Source organism: Phoca vitulina, unplaced genomic scaffold (assembly GCF_004348235.1).
Source record: "Phoca vitulina isolate PV1807 unplaced genomic scaffold, GSC_HSeal_1.0 scaffold30, whole genome shotgun sequence".
In the NCBI taxonomy this organism is placed as follows: domain Eukaryota; kingdom Metazoa; phylum Chordata; class Mammalia; order Carnivora; family Phocidae; genus Phoca; species Phoca vitulina.
In genome coordinates, this window is record NW_022589733.1 from 24716860 (window position 1) to 24729941 (window position 13082).

The window sequence follows — 13082 nt, forward strand, 5'->3', positions numbered from 1 at the left end:
AGCCTTTGCTCCTTTTTGGGGCTGATAACCCAGTGTAACAGTCCATCACCTTTCATTTATCCATTCACCAGCTGATGCACATCTGGGTTGTTTCACTTTGTGGCTATTGTGACTGGTACTGCTATGAACATTCACGTAGAAGTTTTTATGTGGATGCATGTTTTCATTTCTCCTGGGTACACCCCCCTGGAGTGGAATTAGTGGGTGTGCTCCCCGGACTCGGCCTTGGGAGCAGTGCATGCAACATGACAGGCCTCCCCTGGCCATGGCCTCACTCTGCCCTCATTTACCACAGCCTTAACTGGGCTTGGCTGCCCTTCCTTAGGAAGACCACATTTGAGTGATCATCCTTTGTCTTTAATCTTTCAAAGACACTGATGTTGATGGTTTTTAAAAATTACAGTAGTGATATATATGTACATTGCACAAAAATTAAAAAACAGAGTAACCACAAAGAAGAAAAAAAACACCCATAATATCACAACTCAGAGATAATCATACCAATATCTTGGTGTATATCCTCCCACAATTTTTTTTCTATGTGCATATATACTTTAAGACCAACATGAACTCATCATAATCTTTTAACTTGCTCTTTAAAAATTATGAGCATCTTTCCAGGTCAAACATTCGTCAATATTAGCTTTAACAAAAATCACCTAATCTACTGCTGGTCATTTCACTGGTTTTCTTTTCTTTCTTAAACATGACTACACACAAAGCTAAACATTTGAGCGCTTTCTTATTATTTCCTTAGGACAAATTCCTAGCAATGGAACCGCTGGATCAAAACGTATAGATGTTTTAAAGGCTCTTTGGACATCCTCTCAGACTGCTTCTCGGAGAGGCTGTTCCGGCTTCGACCTCCCTCCCTGCTCACCTCCCGGTCAGAGCTCTCTGCATGGCCTCCTGGCTGTACGGGCACCTCCCAATCACCACGGCTGACAGGTAGATGGGCTCTTCTAGAAGGTGCATCAACAGTGCCCCCTGGCATCCGAGGACGTTCCACCGGGCCAGCTTGTCACTGCAGGACAGGGAGCAAGTCCGGTCTCCCCGGCCGGGCTTCACTCGGAGCAGCCCCACCTGGTGATACGCAGCACCAGGCTTCCCCGAGTCTCCAGCTTCTCCCGGTACACATTTGGCTCCGGTTCTATAAACGTCCACCACTTTGGCACCACTGGGGGCCATTCCGGTGACAGTGGCCAGTTCCTCTGCAGTAAGATGAGAGCCACTGACACTTGGTGGGACTGGGCCACTTTCCTGATGGCCAAAACTCTGATGGTGGGCCACATTGTCAGGAATCCCAGGCTCAGGCCTCATCTTTTTGGTCACAGGACTACCCAAGTCTTCACATTTCTTTTTATCTTCAGGATCTTCCAGGTCACCACTGGCTTCTACTAATGGGTTATTGGCCCAATCTCTACGGATAGGACAGCAGGGCTGATCTTCAAACTCAAGCATTGGAATGATGGAGGCATCCCCACCTGCAGGAGAAGGAACCCCTTAAAAACCAGTGGTTCTTAAAGTGAGGCCCCCAGATCAGCCACATCAACATCCCTCAGGAACTTGTTAGAAATGCAAATTCTTGGAACTCACAGTGGACCTGCTGAGTCTGAACTCTGGAGGTGGTGTGCAGCAGTGTGTATTTTAATAAGCTCTCCAGGTCATTCTGATGACAGGGGAACCACTGTCTGAAACAAAGTTTAATTCTATTTTCTTAGCTGACCTGAGATAAATTAGGAACACTTGCCCAAATTTCCTGAGTAAGAATCCTCTGTGGCTCTATCCTACCTAGACCCAGTGAGTTAGAAACTCCGCGGTGGGGAGGATCTGGAAAGCAGAATACTTTAACAAAGATCCCAGGTAATTCTCATCATAGGAATTTTTGGAAACACTAGCTTAGAACAGGGTTTGTCAACGTTCCTAGTACTGACATTTTGGGCCAGATGATTCTTTGCTTGGGGGCTATCCTTTACACCAAAGGATGGTTAGCAGCTCCTCGGTCTCTACCTACTAGGTACCAATAGCACCTCCCAGTCTGACCATCAAAAATGTCTCCAGGGGCGCCTGCGTGGCTCAGTTGTTAAGCGTCTGCCTTCAGCTCAAGTCATGATCCCAGGGTCCTGGGACCGAGCCCCGCATCAGGCTCCCTGCTCCGCGGGAGGCCTGCTTCTCCCTCTCCCTCTCCCCCTGCTTGTGTTCCCTCTCTCGCTGTGTCTCTCTCTGTCAAATAAATAAATAAAATCTTTAAAAAAAAAAAATGTCTCCAGATATTGCTAAATGTCCCGAGAAGCAAAACTGTCCTGAGTTGAGAACCCTTGGTTTACGATGAGCACAGTTTCCCAAGTGCATTTTGTGGAATGTTATCCCGTGAGATGCTTTGGAAAACAAAAGTGGGAGGTTGATTTCATGGTTAAATATTTTGGCAAAAATGTTCCCAATTTCCCCATCTTGGAGATTTATGTGCATATCTTCACAGTAAAGACTCTGCAGTGAATTATACAAGTGGTGTTTCCCTGTGCTGGGTCAGAGATTTCTGACCTAACTCTGTGCTTAAACAGAATAACAGAAAACCAGAGGTTAGTAAAAAGCATAGCTTCCCCTTGAGAAAGGAGCTACTTCTTCAAACACTAACCTAGTGTGCTGCTTTTCTAAAGTGTGTAAATAATACATCTGTAGTCTTTTATAACCTAAGAGTGGGAAAGGCAAGAGATGTAGAAGTGGGACTGTTGCCAGAGAGGCTGGCTGGTGGAGTTCCAGAGACCTCACAAGGTGACAGTGACTTTGGAGAACTGACTGGGGCCCACCTCCCACTCTGAAGGCTCGGAGATTTGATCCAGACAGATGCCTAAACTCTAGACGCTGACTCATGCTAATAAAACTCACAGGTAAGAGTCTGAAGCAGCTAACCCAGGCACCAAATTATCAATTAGTAATGAGGACTAAAGGCAAAGGGAGATGGACAGTCACGTTCTCCATGTAATGTTCTTTCCGCCCGCAGACAAACCATGCATGGGCATCACAGTTCAAAAGATGACCCATTCGCCCAGGGCAGCTAGGTCGTAGTTTTAGATTTTGATTTCACAGACCAGTAAAATTTCCAGATTTTATGATCAACAGAGGGGGTGATCAATTTTGTATTCCATCAAGCAAGATCTTTAAAAATCCTAATTACCACTATTTATTTTTTTTTCCTAATTGCCACTATTTAAAATAAAAAGATAAAAATCTCATAACCTTTCCATGGAAAGAAATTAGCTTTTTGAAAAACTCACTATAGTCCTGATTTTTCCCATTTGGCTATGGACCAACCTGTAGACCAGATTTATGTGGTCTAATTAGTTGGTCAGGCTAGCTGTGATCCACAGATCTCTCTCTCTCCACCATAAGCTACACCCGCCAATGGATCAGCCAAGCCCTGGCTACTCAAAGTGTGGTCCACAGGCCACCACTGACATCATGGGGACTTGGTTAGAAATGCAGAACCTTAGGCTTCATCCCAGACCTAATGAATTTGAATCCACATTTTATTAAGATCTGTGGGTGATTCATATGCATATTATAGTTTGAGAAGCACCGAGTTAGGAAACATCCTTTTTTGGACCAGGGTATCCGCTGCCCATAAAAAAGCACGGATGAGTCATATCTCTGTATATAATTTTTCTGGCCTTTGACTCAACCAATTCTTTTCCGATAGACTCATTCTTCCTTAAGCTGCATTATATTTATGATTTGAACTATGATCAAGTCTTGACAGCTCTTCTGTCTCTTCGGAGCCATTACCTATATCTGCTCTAATTGCATGTATTAGTTTTAAAGTTTAATACTTACAGGACAATATTATATCCTTACCTCAAAGGTTTTAGGGTAAGGAAATTTTACTACCATCCCTGAGCTGCTAGCTAAAAGGAGTAGAAATTATTCTCCATTTTCAAGACAAATATACAGTGGTCACCCCTAGGCTATGTCTGGTCCTCCTGCCTGATGCAATCACACACCTGAACATCCCCTTATAAGTCATCAAAATTGAACTGAACTGATCATGACTAGATCCACATTCCAGAAAGGATTCTATGAGGCTAAGCAAGGGACCAGTCTTACTCACTGCCATATACCCAATGTCATACTGTAACTGACAAGTAGTAGAAAATATCTGTTGAATGAATGAACAGAATGAGTTTCAGGATAAATCGCTATAGAACTCAGGGCTTTGGACTTCTAAGCCCAACTGCTGGTTTCAGACCTTGTGGGGTTTCAGCTTGAAGCTTCCCAATCCTGATTGGGAATCGAGAACTGCAATGTCGCTCCTTGATGGAGAAGTGATCAGGCACCGTGGCCTGTTCAGAAAAAGGCACTGTCCACTGTGTGCAGCTACACCGCAGCCAGAAGAGCTTTTCTGAGAAATGTATCTATGGATAAGAGGACATAAGTAAATAGACAACGTAACATTAATCCAAAGGCTTGACTATACTTACAGGGTGTATGGCTGGAGAAAAACACAAACAAGAGGTCTGGTCTGAGTTTCCACAGCCCTCTCTGAGTTCCGGGGACAAAGATGCTATCCTCCTTCAGGGCGGCCGCCAAGTGGAGCTGATGGAGAAGGTACCTAATGGGGCACAAGGTGTTATCAGAATGAACAGCCAATCTCTGCGGTGAAGGGAAAGACTCTGGCTGGTTGATGACTTTCTAAGAAAGAGTTACTGAGACCGATGGGACTGGCAGTGATTTGGAATTATGAGAATGATCTAGACCAGTGATTCTCAGAGTGTGGCCTCTGAACCAGCATCATCTGAAATTTGTTAGAAATGCAACTTCTCAGGTCCCACCCCCGACCTGCTGAATCAGAATCTCCGGCGGAGGGCCCAGCAATCTGGTTTTTCATAAATGTAGATAATTCTGATGCAAATCAAGCACGAGAACCACGGTCTAGACCAGGGCTATTCAAAGTGTAGTTCACAGACCCACATCATCAATGTTACTTGAGAGTTTATTAGAAATGCAAATTCTGGGGCTCCCCATGGCAGGCTAAGTCACATTCTCTGGGGATGTGCCTTTACCTTTGGAAACTCCTCCTGGCTATGACCTCAGCATGGCTATCATTGAGGATGTCTCCTATGGCAAAGACAGGACACTAGTGAAGACATACAGAACCTGGAGAGGCCCTGTTTCCTAGCAGTAGAACGCAGCGGTTTCCCCCGGCAGCCAGGACGGCCATGTAGCTCCTGGAGGACTGTCAGGAAGTACTGCAATCGCTGATGGCAATGCAGGGGTTCCTCAACTCAGCACTACTGACATTTTGGGTTAGAAAATTCTTTGTTGTGAGGCTCTGTCCTGTGGAAGGTAGGATGTTTAGTAGCATCCCTGGCCTCTACCACCAGAGGCAGAAGTATAGTATCGCCCTCCCCTGAGTTGTGGCAACCAAAAATGTCCCCAGCCACTGCCAGACGTCCCCTGGGGGACAGAAATCTCCCCAGAGCTGAGAACGACTGCTTTATAGGAAAACAGCTGGAGGAAAGGGATCCAAGTCTTTAGTACCCTGATATCACACTTGAGCTTGGGGTGATACAATTCCATCAAATTCAATCCCCAGTGGTCCTGGCACACAGAAGGCAAGGCTGGGAAAACGGGGAAAGCAAACTTGGGAAGGAATCTGCTAACTGGATGCAGGAGGTGAAGATGCCAGATCTCTAAGGGATTTCCACAGTCTTTTTGGTGTCCAAATCTCCATCTAATTCGAGATTGCTTTTGGGGGGCCTTGGACCTAATGGGGAGCAGCTAAGTCCAGGGAACTTTTGTTTTGCGCATGAAAATACTGGCCAACTTCCAGTCTATGCAGAAAGCATGTTCCTGGTGGCCTTTGCCTCCACTGTGTATTCCGATTCTTAAAATGAGTTCTGTCCTTCCCAATGGAGTGACAGGGGGAATGGAAAGGTCAGCCACCTCAGTGATGTGGCCCCCCCCTTTTTAAAAAATATTTTATTTATTTATTTGACAGAGAGAGACACAGTGAGAGAGGGAACACAAGCAGGGGGAGTGGGAGAGGGAGAAGCAGGCTCCCCGCTGAGCAGGGAGCCCGATGCGGGGCTCGATCCCAGGACCCTGGGATCATGACCTGAGCTGAAGGCAGACGCCCAACCGACTGAGCCACCCAGGCACCCCTGATGTGGCCCCTTTAACAGGAAGAGAGGAAAGGACAAAATGCAGGGTGGTTTCCAAAGCTCCCTAGACAGGCGTTGTTTAAACCCTACCCGGGCTTACCGCTCTTCCTCATTTTGGACTGGCCTATGCATTTCGTTCCTGTTCCCATTGAGACAACTTCCTTTGTCACTGAGAGGAAAAGAACGAATCATTAGGTGAGCTCTTACGAAATGTCAAATGTGGTTCGAGCACTGCCAGCTCCCACTGCAAGTACTGCCCACCACTGCAGATGACACCAGGACTGTCCCTGCCCGGCCATGAACAGTTCCTCTACCATCTCTGACAGGAAGAGGGAGCGTTGGGAGGTGAAAAGGCCTCACCTTGTGCTGGTTTGTTAGTGCCGCCGCAGGCCTGGTCAGCTGCGGGTTTTATCTTCACCACGGCTGCTAGTAATGTCCACTCACGGTTGGGCTCAGGCTTCCCCTGCTTGGGCAGCCTGGTCCTATAGTGCTCGTAACACAGCTGGGCAATCTCATCTGCGGTCCACATGGTCTGAGTTAGTGCTGAGCCTGATCAAAAACCACAGCCATTGGAAGTACAGAAAAGAGAACCAACGCAAGATGCTACAACTCTTGCCCAGGTGCTTCAACAAGCTTTCAGGGTAGCCCGACTGCATTCATACAGAGGTTTTTCTACCTGGAATTGTAATGGTCATTTTCTTCTACTACTTCCCTGTCCCCTCTCCCCCCTTTTTTAAAGTAGGCTCCATACCCAGAGTGGAGCCCCACGCGGGGCCTGAACTTGTGACCCTGAAATCAAGACCTGAGCTGAGATCAAGAGTTGGAGGCTTAACCCACAGAGCCACCCAAGCGCCCCTCCCCTTTTCATTTTTAAGGAAAGATCAAGTAAGTCCCAGATTCCACTAACCCCAGAAGACACCCTATTTCTTAAAGCTGTTTCTTTTTAAATGTTGGACATCTGACATGTATCTAATGAATCTGAACCTACTACTCAAAAATAAAAGCGCATGAGAGGGAAATATCCTTGCTACTCCAATTTTCATTTGGAAGTAGCACGTCAGGTACTGCAGACCTCAGCTGCCTTTGGGCAGACTCTAATCATATAAGGTTTATCTTTCTGGGCAGATGGTCTTCTTTTCCATCCTCTTTTTCAGACCTTTTATTTTTCTCTTCTCCGACTTTCTCCCAGAAGATTGACTCTTTATCTCCCTCTAATAAATCTCCACTGATGACCCCCATCAAGAAAACGCTTTAATTTCTCCTATAACGTTTTATGAGGCAGGTGGGAGAAGTGACAGCCCAGAGCTTTCTCATCAGTCGAGCATTCTCCTCACAGGATTTTGTGCTGGAGTTACCCTTTCTGCGTTATAATCCTGACTTTGCTACCAATTGGGTAGATTACCTAACCTCTCTCTTTCTGTTTCTTTATCTGTTAAAATAGGGTAACAGTGGTATTTAATCTATGGGTTATTGTGAGGACTAAGTAATATATATAAAAAGCAACTGCTACAACGTTAAGCACTGTTAATGTCAACCATGATTAATATTCCAAAAAAGGGAACACTTCATGTTCCTGATTGTCTTGAGCTCCTTGGGGAGCAAGGGAGCTGCAACGGCAATGTAAAGCCATGAATAAAAAACCATTAAGCAGACCAGACCTGAGAGGCTACTTCGCTAGGAAACTCTTCTATTCTTGTCTCTATGCTCACTCAGTGATTTCACTTGGACTGAAATGTATGAAAAGCTTCTTAGCAGAATGAGATCACATGGTGATGGATACAGCTCAGCATTTTTTGTTGTTGTTGTTTTAAAAAAGGCTTTACTGAGTCCCAATGCATGCAGCTTCTGAAAACTGCTATTTCTACAATGAGCCCCCAGCATTGAGTTAAATTAAACAAGGAGGCCATTAGATTGATGCGGCTCTAATGTTATGGTGGCCTATGTAAGCAAACCATGATCTAAGTCTGTACATGCCTCTAAGTTAAAAAAGCAAAACACAGGGTGCCTGGGTGGCTTAGTTGGTTAGGTAACTGCCTTCAGCTCAGGTCATGATCCCGGGGTCCTGGGATCGAGCCCGCGTCCGGCTTCCTGCTCAGCAGGGAGCCTGCTTCTCCCTCTGCCTCTGCCTCTGCCTGCCGCTCCCCCTGCTTGTGCGCTCTCTCTCTGTGTCAAATAAATAAATAAAATCTTAAAAAAAAAAAAAAGCAAAACGCTAAGGATAACCAATCACAAACAGCCAACCCAGGCTTAAACTTTTGCCAACCAAGTAATCTCCCTTCTTGCTGCACTCTGTAAGTCTCTCCCCAGCTCTGATCTGCAGTGTTCCTAACCACTTTTGGTTTGGTGCTGCCTAACTGGAATTTGTTTTTGCCCTCCCCCCAAAACTTAAAAATTTTAATATGCCTCAGCTTATCTTTTAAGAGTTCTAATGTGGAGGCCTGCTGCTGCAATAAATGGTCATGGTAAATCAGACCACAGTGAGGGAAAACCAGAATCTGGCAGGAACTGACATAAACTGTGACTTTAAAGTCAGAGAACCAGGAGGCCATGTATCTCTCCAGGCAAAAGAAAAGCATGGGAGATCCTAGAATCCTCTATTTGGAAGGGATTTTCCCCTCTCATTTCAAGGCATCAACGTGAAATCAAGCCAGAGGCACATACCATGAACCACAATAGGTAGGGAAGACAGAACTTGCCAGAAGTAACGTTGACTCCCTAAGATGATGCAGCCCAGAACTATTCCATCCTCTCATTCACGTAGTTGTCTGGGTGAGCGTGCACAGGAGCTGCAATGAATCAATGTTTTGCTAAACTAGGTCCACTAAAATCCAAATCTCCAAATCCACTCTTAGGTTCATAACTTCATATGAAACAACAGCTCGGTTAAACAGGCATTTCTTTGCCCACAAGACCGCATGTTGCAACACTTGCAAAAAGCGTTTAAGAACCCACTTTCCTTTTCAAAGAAAAGTTAAGGCAGGTCGGCTGCCAGGGGAGAAAAGGATTTGGCCTTAGCACCCACCCCGCCACAGCCGCAGCCCCTTCTCGGAAGGCTCTAGAGCCGGGGTGGAGCCCATTCGGCCAGTTACCCGACAGGCTCTAGGCTCATGAAACAGCGACAACCTGCGCGCCTGCCTCCTCGGGTGGCGCGGACGCTGCTGCGGGGCCATAGGCCCCACGCCCGCCCGCAGCGGATACTGGCACTTCCGGGAAACGGGACGCGCGCCGGGGGAGGCACGGTCCTTCACACACAATAGAGAACATTGGCAGCTCACCCAGCTCACCCAGCTCACCCAGCAGCCTTGGGCCTCCCCCCCCCCAACCACCACTTGCGCTCCCTCAGCCGCCTCCCGGACGCTCCCCTCCCACCTCCAAGGTGTGCGCCCTCCGTGGGAGCGAGGAGAATCGCCGTAAATGGCGGACGTGACATCACAAAGAGGCTGCTCTTTCAGACCCCGCCCCCAAAGGCGCGCAGTGCACGCTGGCCCTCGTAGTCCTTCTGGGCAAGTGGTCCGGTGGAAGCTTGACTCCTTCGTAAGATGATTCAAATAGTAGAATGAGGTCGTATCTTGGAACACTAGTCTGAATTTCTGTCTAAAACAGCGCTGTCCCACAGAAATAAAATTTGAGCCCGATAATGTAATTTAAAATTTTCTGGTAGCTACATTTTATTTATTTATTTTTAAAGATTTTATTTATTTATTTGAGGGAGAGAAAGAAAGACAGCAAGAGACAGAACGAGCGGGGAGGAGACGGAGAAACAGACTCTCCGAGGGGATGGAGAGCCCGACCCGGGGCTCGATCCCAGAACCCTGGGATCATGACCTGAGCTGAAGGCAGACACAACCGAGGAGCCACTCAGGCGCCCCTAGTAGCTATATTTTAAAAAGTGAAAAGAAATAGTGAAATTAATTGTAATCATATATTTTATTTAGCCTAGTGTGTCCAAAGTCTTATCATTTCAGCGTGTAACCAATATTTAAAAAAACCGAGATATTTTATTGTTTTTTTCATACTTAAGTTTAAGAAATCTGGTGTGTGTTTTACACTTACATCTTAATGTGGACCAGCCACATTTCAAATACTCAATACCACACGTGGCTAGTGGCTGCTATATTGGATAGCGTGAGTCTAAAACTTTCAGGTTGCCAGGAATAGTAGTATAGCTTGTCTGGATAATTCAGGAGCCTGTGCCATCCAGCAGTTGTATACCTCAGTTCCTAAAGATGAGAAATTCATTTTTCTTCTTGGCACCCTTCAAAAGTTAGAGGAGACAGGAGTGCAGCTTACTTGACCCCATCCTTCTCTCTAGTTCTGAGGAAAAGGGCCACAGGCAACCTCCAAGGCTAAGGACCCTGCTCCTCATTCCTTTCTCTCCAACATCTTTAATCTGCAACTGCCTCCCTTTTCTGCCTTTAAAGAGGCACCGATTGGGGCACCTGGGTGGCTCAGTCGTTAAGCGTCTGCCTTTGGCCCACTCCTGGGGATCGGCTCCCTGCTCAGTGGGAGGCCTGCTTCTCCCTTCCCCACTTCCCATGCTTGTGTTCCCTCTCTCTCGCTGTGTCTCTTTCTGTCAAATGAAAAATTAAATCTTAAAAAAAAAAATAAAGAGGGGTGCCTGGGTGGCTCAGTCGGTTAAGCGTCTGCCTTCAGCTCAGGTCACGATCCCAGGGTCCTGGAATCGAGCCCCGCATCAGGCTCCCTGCTCCACGGGAAGCCTGCTTCTCCCTCTTCCTCTCCCCCTGCTTGTGTTCCCTCTCTCACTGTGTCTCTCTCTGTCAAATAAATAAATAAAATCTTTAAAAAAAATAAATAAAGAGGCACTGATCCTGGGGGGGGGGCGGTCATCAATCTCAGAGATTGGTACCACCATCAATCTAGTCAAACTGTAAAGTGAGTCACCCTCCTTGTCATTTTCCTTCCCGTAACCCCCACAATATAATCCACTGCCAAGTCCTGTTGATCTTAACTTCCTGTCTCTTGAAAACATCCATTTTTGTCCATTTCCATGGCAACAATCCAGTCTGTCTTCCCTTTGGATTGCTATGCTAACCTCTAGACTTTCACCTTTCTTTGCCCAACTCCAATTCTTTTCCACAGAGCAGCCACACTGCTGTTTTTAAAACACAAATGTGATGTCACTGCTCTGCTTAAATACTTTAGTGGCTTTCCAGCACTCTCAAAATACAAAATCCCATAGTAAGACTCAGAGATTACTCAAAATCCCATAATAGGGCTCATACCCCTGTATGAACAGCTTCCTCCTGCTTCATCTGGTGGTATATTTTCATGGGCTTCTGTACTCTATCTAGTGTCATCGGCCTTTTCTATGCTCTTGCTACCTCAGGGCCTTTGTGCTTGTTGCTACACCGAGAGGGAAAACCCTCTCCTTCTTTGACTAGTTAACGCTCTATCTTCTTTCAGATCTTAGATTCTAATGTCCTTGGGGAAACCTTCCTTAACTCGGTCTATTAGAGTTTCTCAATACCTCATGGACCTCTCCTTCAAAGCATTTATTAGAACTGCCATTTTACACAGTTAAAAAATGATTTATTAAACGTCTATTTTCCTTACAAGCCTAGAAGTGTGATGAAGCTTGAGACCATGTCTTTCTTTTAACTCCAGTACAGCAGTTAGCAAATTGTAAGCCTTCTACTGTTGAAGGAGGTAATAAGGACTTTATAATTACAATCCTTCTGTTCCTTCTGGCTTTCATCCTATTTGTCATTTTTCCTGCCAAATCCCACATATTGTCTACTGCTTCAGTTCATCTCTGTCTCCAGCCTCCTTGAGGCCAGACAGCTGGCTTCTGCCCCCAGCTTACTACTAAACAGCTCTTTATTTTTTTAAAAGATTTATTTGGGGCACCTGGGTGGCTCAGTCGTTGAGTCTGCCTTCAGCTCAGGGCCCATGATCCCAGGGTCCTGGGATCGAGCCCCACATCAGGCTCCCTGCTCCCCGGGAAGCCTGCTTCTCCTTCCCTTACTCCCCCTGCTTGTGTTCCCTCTCTCGCTGTGTCTCTCTGTCAAATAAATAAAGGAAATCTTAAAAAAAAAAAAAAAAAAGATTTATTTATTTGAGAGAGAGAGCAAGCCCAAGTAGGAGGGGCAGGAGAGGGAATCTCCAGCAGAGTACGGAGACTGACGTGGGGCTTGATCCCACAATCCTGAGATCACAACCTGAGCAGAAACCAAGAGTCAGATGCTCAACCGACTGCACTACCCAGGCGCCCCTAAACACATCTTTAAAGGTCACTTGTGACCTCAATGGTCCCTGTTGCCTTTTCCAGTGGTAACATTGCTTGAAGTCCAGTAACGTACCTTGAACATACACCCTCTCCTTTGGGGAGGTGGTTTTCATTTTAATTTAACACAGTCTTGCTGAAGGATGTGCCATCTGTGTTTCTTCTGAAATAGCACCTGGTCATATACCACCACTGCCAAGTGCTCCTGGAGCCTGCGTTTAAACACCAGCGAGGGGTGGAAATGCTCAACACTCTCTGAGGTTAATTCCCAGTGAGGATTCTGTGTGCTCAGATCAGTGTACCAGCTACAGAAGGGACAACTTGCTGTGAAAGTAGACTCCTAAGCTGGGACACTTGCAGGTTTTGCTGAGATGCAAAACACAAGTCCTTCATGGTAGGACTCATCGATAGCTTCCCCCAGCTGCCTCGTGTGTGGCTGGCGGCTCCATTATAAGCGCAGGCCCTCAGCCATACCCTTGACGCATTCTTAGCCCAGGTGAAATGAGCTGAAGGTAATGAGAAAAATCCAGACTCATATTCAACATCATACTTACTGTTCCCACCCGATGTCAAATTAGGTGTAAAACCCAACGCTCAACCTTTCCTCTCAAATTGCACTTCCTGTTTGTCCCATTTCAGTAAATGACAACTCTTCAGTTGTTCAGACCCCAAACCTTAAA

At 46.3% G+C, this 13082-nt stretch overlaps 1 protein-coding gene across 13 annotated transcripts in view; it reads right to left on the reverse strand.

Moving 5' to 3' along the window:
* The window catches only part of ADAT1 (adenosine deaminase tRNA specific 1), a 46573-nt gene extending 36978 nt beyond the window's left edge, over positions 1–9595 (reverse strand). For 6 of the 13 annotated variants that reach the window (XR_004301780.1, XR_004301779.1, XM_032424203.1 and 3 more), the window contains exons 1-6: positions 8820–8902; positions 6519–6707; positions 6259–6327; positions 5058–5112; positions 4476–4606; positions 881–1484 (exon numbers count right to left, since the gene is read on the reverse strand). Coding sequence is in view for 11 of the 13 variants with exons in the window: in XM_032424203.1 (XP_032280094.1) it covers positions 881–1484; positions 4476–4606; positions 5058–5112; positions 6259–6327; positions 6519–6687 (1028 nt within the window). In the remaining 2 variants the exon portion in view is untranslated. The other 7 variants (XM_032424200.1, XM_032424202.1, XM_032424205.1 and 4 more) reach the window with 7 other exon arrangements.
* Positions 9596–13082: the final 3487 nt, after the last annotated feature.